At 41.3% G+C, this 19,528-nt stretch overlaps 1 protein-coding gene and 1 long non-coding RNA gene across 24 annotated transcripts in view; one reads left to right on the forward strand and one right to left on the reverse strand.

Annotated features, from left to right (window-relative positions):
• Positions 1–13,155, forward strand: part of AFDN (afadin, adherens junction formation factor) — a 155,800-nt gene extending 142,645 nt beyond the window's left edge. For 10 of the 23 annotated variants that reach the window (XM_032781148.2, XM_032781156.2, XM_032781131.2 and 7 more), the window contains 3 exons: positions 1,456–1,969; positions 9,558–9,642; positions 10,955–13,155. In XM_032781148.2, the coding sequence (XP_032637039.2) occupies positions 1,456–1,969; positions 9,558–9,642; positions 10,955–11,099 (744 nt within the window). In that variant the 3' untranslated portion in view covers positions 11,100–13,155. The remainder of the gene's footprint in view (positions 1–1,455; positions 1,970–9,557; positions 9,643–10,954) is intronic. The other 13 variants (XM_032781188.2, XM_075064110.1, XM_032781218.2 and 10 more) reach the window with 2 other exon arrangements.
• Positions 1–19,528, reverse strand: part of LOC142046591 (uncharacterized) — a 374,791-nt gene that overhangs the window by 322,893 nt on the left and 32,370 nt on the right. The gene's annotated exons all lie outside the window — the stretch shown is intronic.

A 19,528-nucleotide genomic window follows, 5' to 3' on the forward strand; every position in this document is an offset into this window, starting at 1 on the left:
ACTGAACTCAGCAAAGTAGTGGAGATCATATCATAGGAAAGTTAGAGGTGGAGGGTGGATAAGATTGATCAGTAATAAATAGATATTCTCCATCTCTAACTTTGGTGATGTGGTACATTCTAATGATATTTGGGTCACCTACAGCTGAAAGGCTTTTATGACTGGCAAATCTGATCTATCCCAGAGACAGCTGCATATAAGTCCCAGACAGAGATTGTTACAAATTTAGTGCCACCTAAATACTCTAGAGCCTTCAAAATGGAAAATAGTATTTTGTACATAACCAATAGAAGGGTAACTGGCTCTGACTTCTTTAGTTAAGAAGATTCTTGGGCTGTTTAAGAAGGGTATTTATTTACTTATTTTGATTTAAATTTTAAAAAAGACGTGTATCCAAAACTCTAGGCACCCTGCCACAAATTACAAGAAGTTTTTTTAAGAAGCTGTACTATACATCCTTCGTTTAACAAGAAATAATGTTTTATCTATGTGAGTGCAAAATACAAATATTCGGTAGTTAGTGAATCAAGAAATGATAGAATTTGACCTTCACAGTTTGTAGTGAAAGTCCAAAATAGATCTGTATCTATTAGCTCACAATGGAGTTCTGACAGGTTTTAATGAAAATTAAGTTATTTCACAGAACAATAAAAACTCTTTAAACTGGAAAAATATAGGAAACTGTTCTCACATGGTAGTCACATGGTAGCTTCTGAGAGATGGTAGAGTTCAACTAATACGTACTGTACCTTATTATGAACATCTATTTTTGTCAGGTTCACACAAGAGTTCAGTTCAGATTATTATGGCCCTATAGAAACATCATGGGCATAGCATTTTCTTCATGAACTTGTAGAAGACACTTCAAGAGATTTATTAAAGCATTGTTTTAAAAAATTAAATTGCACAAGTCGCAACTTATCTTTGCATGAAGTTATTTTTCTAGTGTCTATAGCTTACGCTTGTAGACTTAGCGACCTCGAAAGCTCTGTTGATGACTATTCAGGAGGGATAAGGCAAAGTTGTACTTTTGAAGAGAGTTCCTTTCTAAGATTACCCATTATATTTGTTTTAATTCATTCTTAAATACTTTGCAGCTTTGCTAAATGCTTACTTTATCAACTCTAACTTTATGAAAGATGAGTGCAGGGAATTCCTTTAGGCAGTACAGCTTTATTTCTGTTAACACAAGTATGTTGTCAGCATAGAACACACATCAGCTCCAGAAATAACTCAGAATTAACATTGTGTTACAGGACAGGACAATTCTGTCATTTTCACATTAGTAAATATACTCTTTTTGTATAATGATTTGGAGTGGCTTCCTTTCCCATTGCAGGGGAAGGGAGATGAGGGGATCTGTTCAGTGCTCTTGTGGAGGGAGATGAATCCATTCTATGTTTAAATGTTTCTCTTGTTCTGATCACTGCACTTTTCTTTTCTACGGACCTACAGAGGCGACAGGAGGAAGAGTATTACAACCGTTTGGAAGCTGAAAGGCGTAGACAGCATGATGAGGCAGAACGAAGATTACTGGAACCTGACGAGCCTGGTCTGTACAGACCTCCGCTTCCACGGGAATATGAGCTCCCACCCCCACCCCCTTCATCTAATGCTCCTCCTCCCCCACCTCAGCGAAACACCTCTTACCTCAAAACACAGGTCCTCTCCCCTGACACGGTTTATACTGCCAAGTTTGTTGCATACAATGATGATGAGGAGGAGGAGGATTCTACTCTAGCAGGTCAGGATAAGTACTCCAGCACAAGAAAATCTTATGGTGACCTTCCTCCTGCCACCCTTCCGCCACAGCAGCTCTTCCGCCAGCCGCGCCCAGTCTCAGATGGCATCTTTCTTTCCACCTCATTCCAGCCACCCTCGGTCAATGCCAACAGTACTGCTTCCAAAACAAGTCATCCCCCTTCCCCATCAAACAAACCAAGTTTCTTCCATCCCAGCAGCTCAAAAGGTAGAAACAAACAAATGAAATCAAAATCTCTCTCTACAAATCTATCTGCACATTTCCCACTGTGGTGCTGTAGATATAATCACTTATTCTGTGATTGATTGATTTTCCCCACTTGGTCACTATTCTCAGCGTGGTGATCTGACTTTAATCCTGATATCAGTGTGAATGCTCCTATTTGTAAACGTTTTAATCTTTTGAATTTCCTTGTTCCTTACCAAACTCTCTCAAAATCCCATCTTTCACATAATGAAGGAAAAACAATCAGTTTGACTGTTGCTCAACCAGTTCCAAGTACTGTTGGTTTTGGCTTTCATTCTGTACTGTCTTGGTAATTGTTTCTTCTTCTATTTTGTTGGCTGTGCCCTTGTTGCTTCTAGACATGAGTTTTCCCTGAAAATATAAAATACGTTTTCTGATTAATTGGGGGGGGGGGGGTTCTGCTTTCACTCCTTGGCACAAGGGGGACTCCTACTGATTTAAATATGGTGTGCAAATGGCTTTCAAAGGTCCCTTGTACACTTCTAAATCTTATATATTCAAAATTAAGGTGATATTTGGGGCTTATGGATGTAATGAAAACAATTTTCTAGGCAGCACATAGTAGTCATATTTCTGCATTATAGCGCAGGTTACCTTATGCCTGGGGGCAAGAACCTATTTTTCCATTAAAGTGCTTTTCTTCCTGCTTCTTCCCTCTTCCTAGCCTGTCTTATGTTCCTTTGTAGTCTCCTTCTCTCCCTTTACACTGCAAGCACACAACGACACTGGTAATTAGAGCTTTATTAGCAATTTAGTTGCATTAATTTTAGCACCATCCATTGCCTGCAAAGCACTACAGCTTTTCTTCTGACTGTACTCAGAACCTGGATGGTATCACAGACTGAAGTTCAGTGCTAGATTTTTTTGGATACCATGGCTAAGTAGGAGAAAGTTCATAACACTTGAGTCTTTGAGTATGTGTCAGTAGGGATCTCATTGTACGTGGGCACGTGTGTGCGCATCATGTATAGGATTTATTAAAATAGTGTCCATTGGGGCTGCACATGTATTCTGTGCCTCTTCGTTCTCCTATGTGAGGGCATGGAAGTGGAGTGGCCACAGACCTCCCTCGATTCCCTCTTACCACTCATGGCAGCAAGATGGAATCCAGTGAGTGTCTGACCTTCTTCTCCTAATTAATTTGTCCTTTTCTCAGGTAGTTTTTGGTAAAGAAAATCTATTTTCATCCTTCTCTATTTTCTTGAATTTGGATGATCCCCAAAAAAACAAAATCCATACCCTCCTGTATGGTGGGGTGATGCCTCTCACATCAGCCATCATGGTGGACTCTAAATCTTCAGGCTTCAAACCCTGCCCAGCCTGCAACCAACTCATCACCCTGGTCCATGGGCACGGTCAATGTCTGGTTTGTCTGAAGGACAGTTCAGTGTGCAAGTCCTCCCCTAGGACTCCGCATGTCAATGAACATGTGGCTAAAACTACACCTACTTGAACGGTGGTTGAGCATCTTGTCGCACCTGAAGGAGACTACCATCTCCAAGGTATCAAAAGGGTCGCTGTCAACTACTTCTCCCTCAAGCAGACAGTACAGCCTAAGGGCCAGACGTGAAAGGAAAACAGGAAAAGATGTCATCAAAATTGGCACTAGCCACATTACACAGACTATTTTGGCACTGGGGCCTTTGGTTTGGGTTGCTGCTACACCAAGACCAGTTCCAACACACCAATCATTACACCGGCAGATTCAGAACTGAGACTGATACTCCAGCACAAGGACAAGATCAAAAGGCGGAATCCATATATGACTTCAAACTTTGAGAGACACCATCGTATAAGGAGGAGAACCACCGTTCTTCCAAGGACAGGATGTATAAGACCTTTGCTAAGGCAGAAGTGATGCACAGGAAGTGGACATTGGCACCAGTGAAGGCCTCAGTGCCAGTTAGGGGCCAGAGAGATGCTCTCAAAGCTTCAAGTTCCCTCCATTGACATCGTTGGTAACAGAATGTCACCTGGCACTGGAGCGGACTTTGAGGCATTACCCCAAAGAACCACCATTTGAAGAGTATTCTTCTTCACCAATGTCTGATTATGCTTTTCCCTGGTATTGAACACTGATGCCTCTCCCATGCTTTTTTAGAGCAACCCTAGAAGCCTGTACTGGAGAGCCTTCTCACAAAGCATCACCACAAAAGAGATTGGCTCAGTGCCATTACCCATCAGCCACAACCACGTCATACTGATATAACATACTTTCCTGGCCATATTAGGGACCATCCTCTGTGTCCTACAGCAGACCCCCCTCCTGTTTGTCCAGAAAGAGGAGGAGATTAGGCTGTCAAGTGGCATCACTACACAGGCCACCAACAACAGACTGCAGTGTCAGCACCCAGTGGTGTGAGCAGCAAAAGAACAGTAGCATTCCCATTCTCCATTGAAATAATACTCATTTGTTGTTCAGTGGGACTGGTATACCAGCCTCTGCCCCAGCAATTGACTATTTTAAAGCCTTGGAGGATTTCTTATTTTGTATCACTGAGATAATACATACTGAAACAACACTCATACAAGAGAAATCCCATAAAGTCAACATTTTGACTGTATCACCTAGGATTGCACTCCTCATGAGTGAGGGCATACTAGAACCATCTAAGGAGCTCTGACAAACCCCAGCTACCATTCAGCCCACATCTAAGTGGGTGGAGAAGTGTTACCAGGTTCCCCCAAAAAGCTTTGGCCACTGTCACTCCCACCCAAATCCAGTATTGTTGGTAGTTGCAATAATGCAGGCAATATCTAAATTGATGAAAGGCACACCTAAAGAGAAAAATCCCCAAAAGCTAGATCTGTTCGAATGCGAAGCCTACTCATCCACCTCACTGCAACTCCATGTGGCAAACTCCCAAGTGGCGTTTGCCAGTTTGACTTCCTGATCTGGGAAAAAGTGACTCTGAGGGATTAAATCATTTTAAGTGTTGCCAGAACAATCCTATAGCTATCCATGAACACCTCTGACACATCTGCGAGGTTGGTAACCAAGGTTGTGATCCATGAGGCAGGCCTCTTGGCTATTAGCATCTGAGATATTAAAGAGAGGCTAAGAGACCATAAAAGAAGACCTCCTGTTTGAGGTAATGAAGCTCTTGAGCAAAAGAACAGATGAAGTGGTTCATTTTGTAAAAGACTCGTGATCCTCCCCAAGGTCACTGGAAATTTATACACCACCATCTTAAGGATGCCATACAAATATCAGCCTTAGCAGAGATAGTAGGCACATCCTGATTCTCAGGATAGGCAACCAGAGTACCCACCATGAAAATGATGGTGATACTCAGGGAAATGACCATCTTCTGCCTTCTCTGTGACCCAGCCCATCAACTAGGCAGCACATTTGACAGGAATGCGAGGAGTCACATCAGAACTGATCAGGAGACATCAGTGGTCTTTGGGAGCAGCCTTGCTCCATTCCATTGGGCTTGGACCAATATCTCCATCAAATGGGTGTTGGCAATTGCCCACAGCTAACTCATTCACTCCCACCCATCCCCCATCAACCCTCCTTTCCTGTCCGTCTTCAGGGACCTTTCTTAGAGCCTGTTTCAAAAAATTGCCTTGTTTCATCTAGGATCCACAGATGAAGATCCTCAGGATTATGGGGCAAGAGTCTTTCTGTTACTGATATTTCCTTATCCTGAAGAAGGGCTGATTTCATCCTACACTTGAGGAGACTGAACAAATATGTACACCACCTCAGGTTCAGGATGATAAGCCTTGCCTCCAACATCTCATCTCTTCAGGCTCAAGACTGCTTCCTTCCTTTCAGCTGCAAGATGCATACTTCCATAGAGCCATCCACCCAGCCCACAGGAAGTACCTGAGATTGACAGTCTGACCAAATCCCTGACAGAACAAGGATCTGCCATTCAGACTTTCTACAGCACCAAGTATACCTGTGAAATGCCTAGCAGTGGTAGTGGCTCCTTAGTGAAGGTAAGGCTGGATGGCTGGCTGTTCAGAGGCAGACCTCAGTGGAAGGCACCAGCAATCCTGGAATGTGCTATCCCCGTTCACATAGCTGCGCTTCCTAGTGAACGACATGACTGACTCAGAGCAGAAAGAACATACCTGCCTAAGGACAGGTCCTAGTCATTACAAGCACTCATACTTCAGCTAACATCAAACATAGCTGACAGTACAAACATGTCTTGCAGTGTTAGGCCACAAGTTGGCATGCATGTAAATAACACCACTTGACAGACTTAAGCTCTGGCTCATGTCAGCGTACTCCTTGATGATGGCACAGAGACCTTCTTTCCGTCTGATGTCTCATCACTGCAGAATTGGTTTAGTGGTTGGCACCCGTAAAGACATGGAAATGGATACATGTCTCAGTACCCATCCTTGACAAAGACACCGATCATGGATGCATTAGGAACAGATTGGGGGACTCATTTGGGCAAACTAAAAATCAAAGGAACCTGATCTTTAGGCAATATGAGATTATCTATGAATGTGCTGGAGCTCAGAGCCATCAAACTAGCCTGTATGGCATTCCTGCCTGTCCTCATATTCAGTAGTACAGATTTTCACACACATGACAGCTATGCACTACATAAACAATGGAGCACTCACTCATCACCCCTTAGCATGAAGGCCATCAAATTCTGGACCGGTTGCCATCAGAATAGATTCCTTCCAGGAGTCAGTGACAATCTAGCAGGCTTCCTGAGCAGGCAATCTGTGACCAATCACGAATGCTCCCTGCACAGATTCATCATTGGAATGGTATTCCATCATGGGGAGTCCCCCATAATAAACTTGTTGGCCACCAGGGACAATGCCAAGTGTCAGAACTTCTGCTTCAGGGGAGAGCTGAGTCCAGGGTCATTGCTGGATGTCTTTCTCCTGCAGGTGAACAGGCCTGCTTGTATGCCTTTCCAGCGATTCACAAGAACAAAAGGGACATGGCCATAGTAGTTCTCATAGCTCCATGTTGGCCAAAGCAGTTTTGTCTAATAGACCTATTACAGATGTCCATTCAACCACCTATCGCGGATCTGATCCCCAGCACCACAGTCATATGCTCCATCCGGATCCAAAGTCACTATACTTGCTTCACAGTGTGGCTGTCGACTGGCTGAGTACAACAGACAGCTACTGTTCCGTACAAGAATAGGAAATCTTGATACAGAGCAGGAAGAGGCCCTTGATATGGGTAGCTCAATATGGTCTGAACCCAGTCCAGGCCCCTGAACCTAGGATGCTTGACTGCCTATTGCATTTAAAGCCGGCTGGCCTTGCAGTCAACTCATTTAAGATCCACCTCATGGCAATTTCAGCTTACCATCCACCTGTTCGTTCATGTGTTAGATCTGTCCTCATCCAATAGTACTGAAGTTTTTCAAAGGGCTGTTACATATTTACCCACCAGTGAGAGAACCTATCCCTGCTTAAGACCTCAATATACTCTTGAGGCTCATGGAGCCTCCATTTGAACCTCTCTGAATGCTTTTTGCATCACCTCTCACTAGACAGTAGACTAGAGGTCACTAGACACCTCACTAGACTGACTATGACCACAGCCAGAAGAGTGAGTGAAGTTCAAGCTCTTTTAGCCAAATGTCCCAATATGACTTTCCATAAGGACACAGTGGTGCTGAGACCCCACCCCAAGTTCATTCCTAAAGTGGTCTCAAAATTCAGTCTGAAGGAATCAGCCATCCTGCCCATTGTCTTCCCAAGCCACACTCTGTACTATGGAAAAAGAGAAATTACATTCACTAGACTTATCCAGTATTTGATTACATTGGGCAAGACTGAGCCGTTCAGGCTATCATCCTGGCTATTTCTAATTTGACCTTTTAGAATGCCCAGGTAAAGCTGTCTCATTGTAAAGGATATTGAAATAGATTACACAGTACATTTTATTGTGTTACCAACTGGCAGGCTGTAATACATTTCCCACTAGTTATATGGGTTTTGGCAACAGTTGACCATTGTAGTATGATGATCCACCTTTAATAACCTTAATACATAAACCATACAATTAATCTTGATTACTTTATTTCACACTTTTAAAATAGTCTATAGGAACAGGTTAAACACTCCATCTGATTGCTCAAGCTTCTGTGAAGACTGCCTGTGTAAAGTACAAAGCCATTTGCACAAAATGCAGAATTCGTTGTGCAGCTTACCATCTGTCCATCTCACTAGCACTGTCACATTATTGTTCTTTACAGCTCTTTTCTGCTATAAATGCTGACATTGGTAAACCACGCTTCTGCAAACGGCACTCTCCCAGCTTCTTCCACTGGATTACTTAAGGAACTGACTTAAAACATTGGTTCCATCAAATTGAGGAATAAAATCTGACCAATTTTAACAAAATTAGATATGGGTGTGAGAAACTGACTTCAGACCTAGACTTTTTCAAAGTTGGAGGGGAGGTGATGGTCAGATATATGGGATTTAGGTCTGAACAAAAGATAACTAATTCTTCCTACTACTTTAAGTATTAAAAGTGTTTTAAATATGATTTGAGCTACCCCTTTTTAGCTAACTATTGTAATTTACAGTATTCAGTTGTTAAATGAGTACAATATATGAATATCCAAATGAGTTCTATTCTTTTATTGACATTTAACCTTTTAATGATCTCTGGTTCAAAATACACCAGTGGAAGAATCAAACATTTCCTTCTGTTTGGAGAAAGGCTCACAAGACATGACATATCCTATGTCAGGAAACCAAAAATATCTGAAAACCAATATGAGAATCATGACAGTTAATTTGACTGTCCTAAAAATACCGGTGATTTAAGAAACATACTTAAAAGCGGACTATGATAATAAAACTTTTTTATTAGAAACCTGTTTGTAGTCTTGTTGCCTTTGGAGGGGATTAATATATTATGTAGAACTGTGTATCTTATATGAATTTAAACTAAAGGTGCAGTGCTGTAAGTGTTGTATGAAACAAGACAAAAAACTACAGAAATGAGACATGAAAAGTCATCCTCTGAACATTACAGGTTACAGAGTTTCCAAATATTTTTCACAACCTGGCTAAATATAAAATAACTTAAGAAAATTGGAATTGTCATACTGGCACTTACTAATGCTAGTAATATTTATCCTAGTTAAATTAGCTGGAGTTGCTGTTCTTTCTTCAATAAAACCTTGTGACAGAGTTCCACAGAAAAATTGTAGCTGCACATAATCTAGATACTTAATATTTGATTTCATTTCTGCATTATAATAAATGAGCCACAATATAAGTAACTTTATCGTGATTTGATACGTCAGTTTGTTCCAAATATAATTTGCTTTCTTACCCCCTAATTTTATTATTTATCAGGCAACGTTGCAGTTTTAGGAAGAGACTAACTGCTCTTAACTGAATCAATGTTCTGGCATTCAGGCAAACCTCCAGAACAGTACTTTATAATTCCTTTTACAAAGTTTAGAAACCATAGTTTGAGAGTTTCACTCTTGCAAAGAGCACTGCACCTTTTTAAAAATAAATAGAAACTTGTTTTGTATTATAACTGCCATCCTTCAACTGTAACTTTTATATTATTTTGCATAAGGACCAAATTCTTACACTGGATCTACAGGAGCAATTGTTGGAGCCCATGAAGTTTATCGGGATCCAAGAGAGAAAAGATCTAAAAGGTGAAATGAGAAAAAGACTCATAAAATAGACTAATTAGCTGATGATCTCTAGAATATTTTTAATTATTTTGATAATATCATTTTATGCCTATATCTGTGTAAATCTATCTATGTAAATCTTTCTCGATAGTGAATTCAAAAGCTCTTATTTAAGCCTAGAAAAGATTTTCAGAGAGTGCTAAGAATATGCAGGACAGCGTAAAACAATTTTACAGTTGGTTCTGGGATATCTTGGATTATCACAAAATAGAATTTGGTTTTATATGCTTTTTCATGCATGTGGTATTTTAAAGTAAATTAGTGTTGTGATTGTGTGAGTAAACAGAGCAGTCATCACAAGTTGGTTTTTTGTTTTTTGTTTTTTTTACTACCTCAACCAGATTATAAATTTGCACACACGAGGAGCAACACAGTACACTTTATATGGGGTTTTTACTAAACTTGTGAAGTGGACAGCTAACAAAGACTGCATTGCACATGCATGTGTGGCTAATTTAGCTGCATAGTGTATTGAAGGTTCACATTGGCTGAGGCAAGGATACTACCGGAGCCTTTAATTTGGTTCCTGCACATTGTAAGGTGAAAAGGAGTTGTGATGGCCACTGTGCACTTTGTAGGGCTCACAGAATAGAGACTCACTGTGGTGAGCCTTAAGTGGAGCCAGGCTGACTGGGTAAGGGCCAGAGTTCCAGACATATAAGCTGATGAGGGAGGAGGGGGGACACAGAACTGAGTTCTCTCTTGGTGTGCCAGAAATAGTTAACCAGAGAGGTAGATAGCAGCAAGGCTGAAGGAGGAGGCAGCAGAAGTACTTAGGCCACTCTATACCAGAAACTTTGCAAGTATAGTAATATCAGTTACGGGGTTGATTTAAATTTGATTTGTTGACTGGTTTGCCAAAGTTGCCAAAGCACTTTTATCCAGTTTATTTCACTCTCAAAACCAGTATGAACTATACTGGCAAAAGACCTTTTTTAATTTGCATAAGGAGGGCTTGCCAGTATAGCTATATCAGCAAACTTTTGCTGGTGTAGACTAGGCCTTAATCACCCTTTAATCCTTTTTAAAAAGTGCCAGGTAATCTCATCCACATGTTCAACTACCAGAGATCATCATAAATGACCTCTGTTTAATGGCTCATCTGAATGACAGCCCTGTAGTGTCAGCATTAAGAAAGAGCCTTGCAGGACTTGAATCTAGATCTTCCAGTTAGAAGGCAAGAGGGCACCAGATAAGATTATATGGATGCAAAGCTTTGATATAAAAGGATGTTTAAAATTAAGTTTTGTAACAAGCCTTTTGTTTCTTCCAGTCAAGATACTGATTTACCTGGAGCACCAGAGAACTTAACATTCAGAGAGCGCCAACGACTTTTTTCCCAGGGCCAGGATGTATCCAATAAAGTAAAGGCTTCTAGGAAATTAATGGAACTGGAAAATGAGTTGAACACAAAATAAGATCAAAGCACCTTATCAAATGTTACTGAAAGATCTCTAAAATAAGGGAATGGGATGGGGCTGTTCAAGATGGGGGTGTATTGTCTGTGAAGAGTGAGTTTGATTCCTCTGTATCCAAGACTGTTAATTGAGATTTAGAGATTTTGCAATAGCAAGAATACTGATTACTTTACCAAGAGCTTGTGGTTTATACAATTAAAGCACTGTAAAATTTTAATTATATGAATCACGTGAAGGTCACTTTTTTCTTTTGTTTTGGGGGTTAACTTTTTCTGCAATAGACCAAATAGCACTTGTCAAAGATAAGTTCTGTTTCCTGGTCTTTTACAGACATACTTTGTTTTAGCTGCTGAGCAGAGAGTGAGAATAGTTTGAACTGCCTAAATTAATCTGTGCACTAGCTGTTGATATCTATAGGTTGTTTGACACAGAAGCCAATCTCTGGGCTGTTTTGCAAAGGTCTAATTTATATATACAAGTTTGATATACTGTGTGATGTTCATACAGACTATAGGCATATCAGTACAAACCTCTTATCATTACCTAGCATTGGAGTAACAGGATAAAGTCTTTGTGTGAAACAGTTTTAATCCTATAGGTGTTTGAGCCTAAAATGGATGCGTAACAAACTGTTTAATCCGTAACCATGGAAAAGTATATACATACGTACATACATCCCTCTTGTAAATGAAGTGTCTGGTTTACAAACCTCCTTTTAAAAAAAACAAGAACAAAACTGTGGAGATGAAAAACCTTAGGGTTTTGTTTTGTTTAACACTATTGAAATAACAGAATACAACAAGCAATAGATAATAGGACCAAAATGTTAAATGTTTAAGATGGAGGTAATGATTCTGGGTCCAAAGCTAGCAGAACTAAGGCATGCATTTGCCAAGGAGGGTAGCATAGAGAGTATTAAGCAACTAGCCACAAAGCATCGTTGATGGAGTTTGTTATAGCAGCTGAGCTACATACTACTTTTAGAGAAGAAAAATGGCATAGCATACATTCAGACTGATGTCTGAACATCAAATATGATGTTGCTGGCTGAAAATATGAATTTGTCAGAGAGACGGCTTGACTTATTATCCTGACAGCACACCACCATGATTAATATTGAGAAAGTTGTGCTAGTCAAGCTGTCCTTCGTGTATCTGGTTTTAATTGCATCCTCTTATGTTGTTATATACTGTAGAGAATCTTCTCAGCAGTTCAAGCTATTTTTACACATTATAATAGCCTTATTTAATTTTAAATTGTTGAATTCTTTTTGTTCCTCCCACTGTTGTTTCTTCAGCTATGCATATATGGCTGATGTTGGGGATAAGGACCTCATCAGAGTTTTTCTCTTTGTGTGATGTTAAGACAAAATATATTATTGTGATTCCAAACAAATTTTCTATTTGCAAAGCCCTAAATTGGGCTTTAGATGATTTTTCTGTATAATATTGTTCTCTTATAAATATATATTTAGGGACTTATGCACACTTCCAAATACAGAGGGGTAGACTTTCACTGCCTTAGAAAAGAAATCACTTTTAATAAGAGTTGTATGATAGATAAATGCAAGTTAATGAAAATTGGAGTGTAAATATTTGTTTTTACATATTTCAGGTTTCTTATTTGAAAGTGTGCTTTTACCGTTTCACCTGTTAAATATGAAGTAGGAGATTAAACCAATCGAAAGTGTTAATGAAGGATTTGCATGCTTGCTGTGTCTGTTAATCAGGAAAAGCAAGCCTCTCCCAATTTATCTTGAGAACACTAGCAGCCTTACAGTGACAAATACTCTTTTCTTCAGAAAAAAAATTTATGCTGTGGCTGGAATACTGTTGCTGCTAGAATCTGAAAAGGCTTTGCAAAAAAATACATATAAACCTTCAGTGGAGTGGATTTGGCCGCTATTGGGCATTCAGGTCAAGTGTGAATATGTGTAAAAGTGCTTTTCATATTTGTCTGTGCATTATTATGGAAAAACATGAAAACTGCTGTAGTTTCCCATTTCTACTGTATTTCACTTGCAACCTATTTTTAATAAACTTTGTATTGTATTTAACATTATGTTTTATAGAACTTTTTGTAATTGTTTTTTTATTTAATATTGTCTTAACACATTCATACCATAAATTACTAATACTCCTTATTATACAGCTATGCTATAGGTAGTCAAAGAATAGATACATAACTTGCTTTTAAAAAAGTATGTTCAAAATCAGCGTAGCCCAGATTAGAGTTAATACTGGTTAACTGATAGATCTCAAAAAGTAATTTTAAATGGGGAATCATCCAATGAGATCCCACAGGATCTGTCCTTGGCCTAATGCAATTCACTATTTTAATCAATAATCTGGACCAAAAATAGGAAATCATTACTGGAAAAATTGGAAGTTGACACACAAATTGGAGGGGTGGTAAACAATGTGAACAGGTCAGTTTTACAGGTTGACTTTGGTTGGTAAGGTGAATGACATACTTTAATATATCCAAATGGAAAGTCATACATCTAGGGACAAAGAATGTAGATGGGAGATGCTATTTTTCAATGCAGTGACATTGAAAAGGGCTTACGGGTCATGGTTGATAGCGAGTTGAACATAACCTTGAAGTGCATTGAGAACCAACACAATTCTATAAGCAGAAAATCAAATAGAGTAGAAAGGTGGTATTACCTCTATATATGGCATTAGGAGGCCATTCCTGGAACACTGTGTCCAACTCTAGCAGCCACAATTCAGAAAGTCTTCGGTAAAGAGCAGAAAGAACAAGTAATGAGAGAGTTGTGAAGCTCAGTTTATTAGCTTATCCAAGATCGGTGACTTGATCACAGTGTACATGTACCTACATGCGGAAGAGGTTTCTGATATTAGATGGCTTTTTAATCTAGCAGAAAAGGAATAATGAGATCTAATGGTTGGAAATTGAAGCTAGATAAACTTGGACAGGAAATAAGGCACACATTTTTAACACTGAGGGTAATTTACCTTTGGAATAACTTACCGAAGCAAGTGGTTGGATTCTCTGTCACTTAAACTTAGAAATCAAGACTGGATTGTGAACCAGAGCCTTTCCAGTAGTTTTCATATCAAATACCACGTATGTGCATGGTGCTTTTCTGTAAGAAATCTTTAGACTAGCCCTGAAAATTTTGGGGAAAAACGAGCAATGAGAGGACATAAATACAGGCTTTCTCATTGCCAAAATGAAGGCACAACTTCCATATTCAGAAAATGTTCCTAAAATAACGACCTGTTTGAAAAATCAAACTCCACCCTCCAGAGGGGAAACGAAGCGTTTATTATAACATTGAAAAAAAAAATCATTAAATGGTGCACAGGTACCAATAATTCAGTAGTGGACCCTCCATGACCTAGCATGTGTTACCACTATTAAACTTAATCTGTTGTTGTGATTCCTGGAAGGATTTAGCTATTAGTATCTGTGGTGCTGGCAGGTCAGGTGCCAGCTCGTGCCAAAGTCCCGAAGCCTCAACTGAATACCGACAAATACATCGCTGGATTCTGTTGGGCTCATCTGTGTGTTACTATTGTTGTAATAGGTATTAGAATTACAAGTGTGTGTTTAGTCTTTAGACTTTGGAATGCTTGTAAATTGCTGCCTGCATTAATCTGACTTATAGCATTTGTATCCCATCTTATAAGGTAATAGTTGAGTCATGTTTGCATTGGTAAACCTCTGCAACTGTAAATCACCAGACAGGAGAGACATGAACTAGTCTGAAATGCTGATCTCTGGCAGAAGGTGTTATGTCCTGCCAAACAAGGAAGGCCCACTGACACCAGCCAAACTAGCGTGGAACGTTAGAGAACAAAACACTTTGTTGTTTACTCACCCCATCTCTATGAATGTCTTGCAAGTGAATTCCTCCAATCAGCTGAGTTTGCAGCTCAAAGCAGAAAGAGGGCAGGGTATAAAAACCCTTAACACCAATATATTTCTGCTGTTTGGACATGGGATAGGAGGCAAGGATCACTAGGCATAAGCTGAAGATCCCCAGTGCTTAGCCCGAGTTACCCCTAAAGCAGTGTTTTTCAAAGTTTGGGTCACGACCCAGTACTAGGTCGCAGCATCTAAGGCACTGGATCGCCTTGCTCAGCACCCAGGGACCCTAGCAGCTCCAGTCAGCACTGCCGACCGGGACATTAAAAGTCCCATCAGCGGTGCTGCCCAGCTAAGGCAGGCTAGTGCCTACCTATTCCGACACCGCGCTGTGTCCCAGAAGCAGCCAGCAGTGGGTCCGACTTCTAGGCACGGGGGCCACAGGGCTCCATGTGTTGCCCCCGCCTTGAGCAACATGGGGAGCTGGGTGGGGGGCAGTGCCTGCGCATGAGAACTGTGCGGAGCTGCTTGCACGTCTCCACCTAGGAGCTGGACCTGCTGCTGGTCACTTCCAGGGCACAGTGTGGTCCACAGTGCCAGGACAGGCGCGAAGTCTGACTCTGCATCCCAGCTGCACTGCTGACTGGGAGCTGCCAGAGATAAGTCCACGCCCCAGCCCTGAGCCCCCCAAAACCTTTTCCTGCACTCCAAACCCTTCATCCCCAGCTCAGACCCCCTCCTGCAACCCCAACCCCCTGTCCCAGCCCTGAGCCCTCCCAAAACCCCCTCCTGCACCCCAAACCCTTTCTCCTCAGCCCTGACCCCCTCCCAAACCCCTCATCCCCAGTTCCCAGGCATCAACAATTTTCTTCAACTGGGTCCCCAGAAAAAGTGTGACAGTCACTGCCCTAAAGGACATATAGCACTTGTTTATTATCGAAGCATCTATTACTTTTTCAAATTGGAACTCACGTAGGAGTGTGTGTGTGTATGTGTATATATATGTGTTTACCTTCTTTAACCTTGTAAATAACACTCTTGTTTCTTTCTCCTATATATCTCCCGATAGTTTCTTATAAGGTTAGCCACAAGCTTTCTCTTTAGTGTGAGATCTAAAGTGCAGTTGACCTGCAGTAAGTGACTGGTGCTTCGGGACTGGGAGTAACCTGAATATTGCTTTGATCCTTGGTGTAAGGGACCAGCAATCAAAAAAGGCAGGCTCATCTGGGTGACGAGACAGATCAGAGTACCCAGGGGACTGTTTGTGATTCCGTGTCAAGGCTATTAGTGTCTGAGGAGTTTACACTTGATAATTGCTTGGTGAAACCTAAGTATAGAACTCACCATCAATTTGGGATTTGTGCCTTGTTTCCTACAGTTTGCCCTGAGGTTCGTACTCGTGATCTTGAGCCACTGCAGGACAGCTGGGCATTGGCATAGTTGACAGGATTCACGTTCAATGTGTCAATTAAGTTTATAGATCATAGCCCCAATGCTGGTAAAAGTTAAAACTAGGTATTGATAGCTTTAAAGAATAGACATGAGTGAACCACAGTTCTGTGATGGTCCTGTGGGAAAAAAAGACCTTGAAAGTTTGTTTGCATTAAGTTTTGACCAGGTGCCAGGGGAAGAAAAGGCAGCGGTGCCCAAGGACCCTACTGTCTAGAGTAGCTCATAACTGAGTGTGCTAATCTCAGGGCAGACAGCCAAACTGGTGGTATTTTCTATAATTAGATTTCACTAAGCCAGTAACAGGTCTGTACTCCTGGATCACTAACTTAGTCTCACCTGTGGTCACAAATGCTCTTCACCTTTCAAGTGCATCTGGCTACCAGACAAACTAGACTTTCTGATGAAAGGTTATTAAAATAAAAAATCACCTCACATTAGGTTACTCCTAATTCCAAAGGGTTGGTCGCTTACCCCAGGTCAGTGGATACCCTGGATCTCACCTCAGACACCACTGGCAGCCAGTCTCTCTAATAAACTAACTAAAGGTTTGTTAGCTAAGAAAAAGAAATGAGTTATTGAGAGGTTAAAGCAGATAAAATACATTAACAGGGGAGCAAAGTTTGTAAATCCAATATGATAGCAGAGGTGTAGTAATTTTCCATAAATCTCTCAGGATTACCTAGAATAGCTCTAGGGATCTCTGTCAAACTGCTCAGTATTCCATCCTGTCAGAATCCTTCAGTCTAGAGACACAGGATCATCCCCTGGATTTATTTTTATAGCTGTTTTCTCCAGAAAGCAATCTGGCAAGTGTCTCCAGCTTAGCATGTGCTCTTCCATTGTTGACTAAATGCAGACTGAGTCTGTGGATTTCCCACTGTTGAACACTCTGAAGTTAGTATGATGCTTCATTTACGGTCCCAATCCTGTTTGATAGGCAATCCAATCACAGATGCGAACATAATGCGTTCAGTTACAGCATCCAAACCATCTTTTGTTAGTTTTCATGAAGTTTAAGCATCAAGTAAATACACCTTTGATTTAGGGTTAAGTAAGTCCAGGGGACCCACATTCTGTAATGTGACAGTAAACAACAAATCTACAACAATAACCAGTTATAGGTAAGTGGAGACAATGACATTAACATTTTTTGATATCCACACACAAATGAATAGCCATATGCCTCCTAGCCCCTTTAACATTTCCTTGATATTCTCACACAAGTGAATTGGCCTATGGCTTTGATTTGAGCTTGTCTGTCAGCATCACACCTCCTTCCACAGATGCCACAAAGGAGACAACTACAGGGATACTGGCCCAATTGCAGCATCAAAGAGCCCAGGAAGTAGGTGAGCACCAACTGATGGCAGAACTCCGTATGAGGGAAACCAAAGCCTGCAAAGGAAGCTGAAGAGAGCCCATTAGACTAGTGGCCTCTGGAGCTGCTACAGCTTTTGTCAGCAGCCCAGCAGGATGCCTGACAACCCAGCTGGGTTCTGGAAATGCAGACAGGGCTGCTACATGCATGACACTTGGCAGCTCTGCACATGCTCATTCATTATTGCCTGGTTTCTCTGTTCTAACTCTTGTTTTGGGTGGCTGGTGTAGCTGGCCCCTTACATCCTTCTGCCTATGGGAAGCTAAGGTGTGGAAACTACTTTTTCATACTAAAAGAAAAAAGCGGTAATGGGGGAGAGAGATGAGGGCATGCATGGAAATGGTGCATGTGGGCTAAGTGGCTGAAGCTTAGGCCCCATCTACACGACGCGTGAAATTCGATTTTAGATACGCAATTTCAGCTACGGGAATAGCGTAGCTGAAATCGAATATCTAAAATCGAGTTACTCACCCGTCTTCACCGCGCCGAATCGATGTGCGCGGCTCGCAAAGTCGAATCCGGAACTCCGTTTGTTTTGGTGGAGTTCCGGAATCGATGTAAGCGCGCTCTGGGTTCGATATATCCCCGTCTAGACGAGACGCTATATATCGAACCCAGAGCTTTCGATTTTAACGCGCCGAAATGGCGCGTCGTATAGACGTGGCCTTAGTGTATGTCTATGCTGCACTTAGGAGATGTGATTGCAACACATGTTCAAGTTAGCTTTGATTGGGCTAGCTGCACAGGCGCTGACTCCATGGCACCCATGCAAAAAATAAATAACCAGTAGGTGCTCAGCACTCACTGGCAGCTCCCCCTATCAGTAGATCCCCCTCCCACTGCAGATCAGCTGTTCAACAGCATGTAGGAAGTGCTGGAGGGGAAGAGGCGGGGTGAGGGCGAGACGTGCTCAGGGGAGGGCACCTCTGGCTAGCTCACTAAAAATGGCTGTGTAGCTGTACTCAGACAGCTAGACTGTTTTTAATGAGCTCGCTCAGGTATGGCTACATGTGCTGCACTCACCCCTCCTGATGGCAGTGTAGATGTACCCTAAGGGAGGTACAGCAATGGGGCTATAAAGTTGGTCTCCCAAAGCCTAGGTTTGTCAGTCCGGGCCAGACCGATTTAGCCTAGAGTTCAGCTCAGGCTAGAGCTAACAAAAAGTTGGGTCTTTGAAAGAGAGATTTATTACCTGAATGGGTGCACCCTCATCTCCTGATAACATTTTTTTTTTTTAATAAGAACTAAACCCAACAATGGATTCTTGATTTATTTCTGATCTCCCCCTCACTAGTTTTAAATTAATCCGCAGCCCACAATTCCCATGCTATGGCTGCAGCATGACAATTGGTTATTCCAGTATGAAGTTATGATCATAGTTAGGGAAAAAAATCCTCTTACTGGATATGTCTCAAACAATGTTAGAAGATGGGTTTTACAGGACCAGAAGGAGAACGCATTTAACATTTATCCAATACAGCTCAAGGGATCAACAAAAATAGCTTGGCAAAAGATCAGGATCCAGGTACTTATGGCACAGGGAGTGCTAATCTGTTATGAACATCTTAATTAACATTTGCACAGTGTTTTGAAGATACTAAGTGTTAGTACTGCGGGCTGTCCAGGCTCAGACCAGAATTCCACATTTTCTGGGTGGATTGTTTAAAAAAACAAACAAACAAAAAAAAACATGGTGGGTCTTACAGTACTGGGGTTAGGGAAATCTTGAAACTCTAGCAATCACAACAGACTACAACTGCGT

This window comes from Chelonoidis abingdonii, chromosome 3 (assembly GCF_003597395.2).
Source record: "Chelonoidis abingdonii isolate Lonesome George chromosome 3, CheloAbing_2.0, whole genome shotgun sequence".
Lineage (NCBI taxonomy): Eukaryota > Metazoa > Chordata > Testudines > Testudinidae > Chelonoidis > Chelonoidis abingdonii.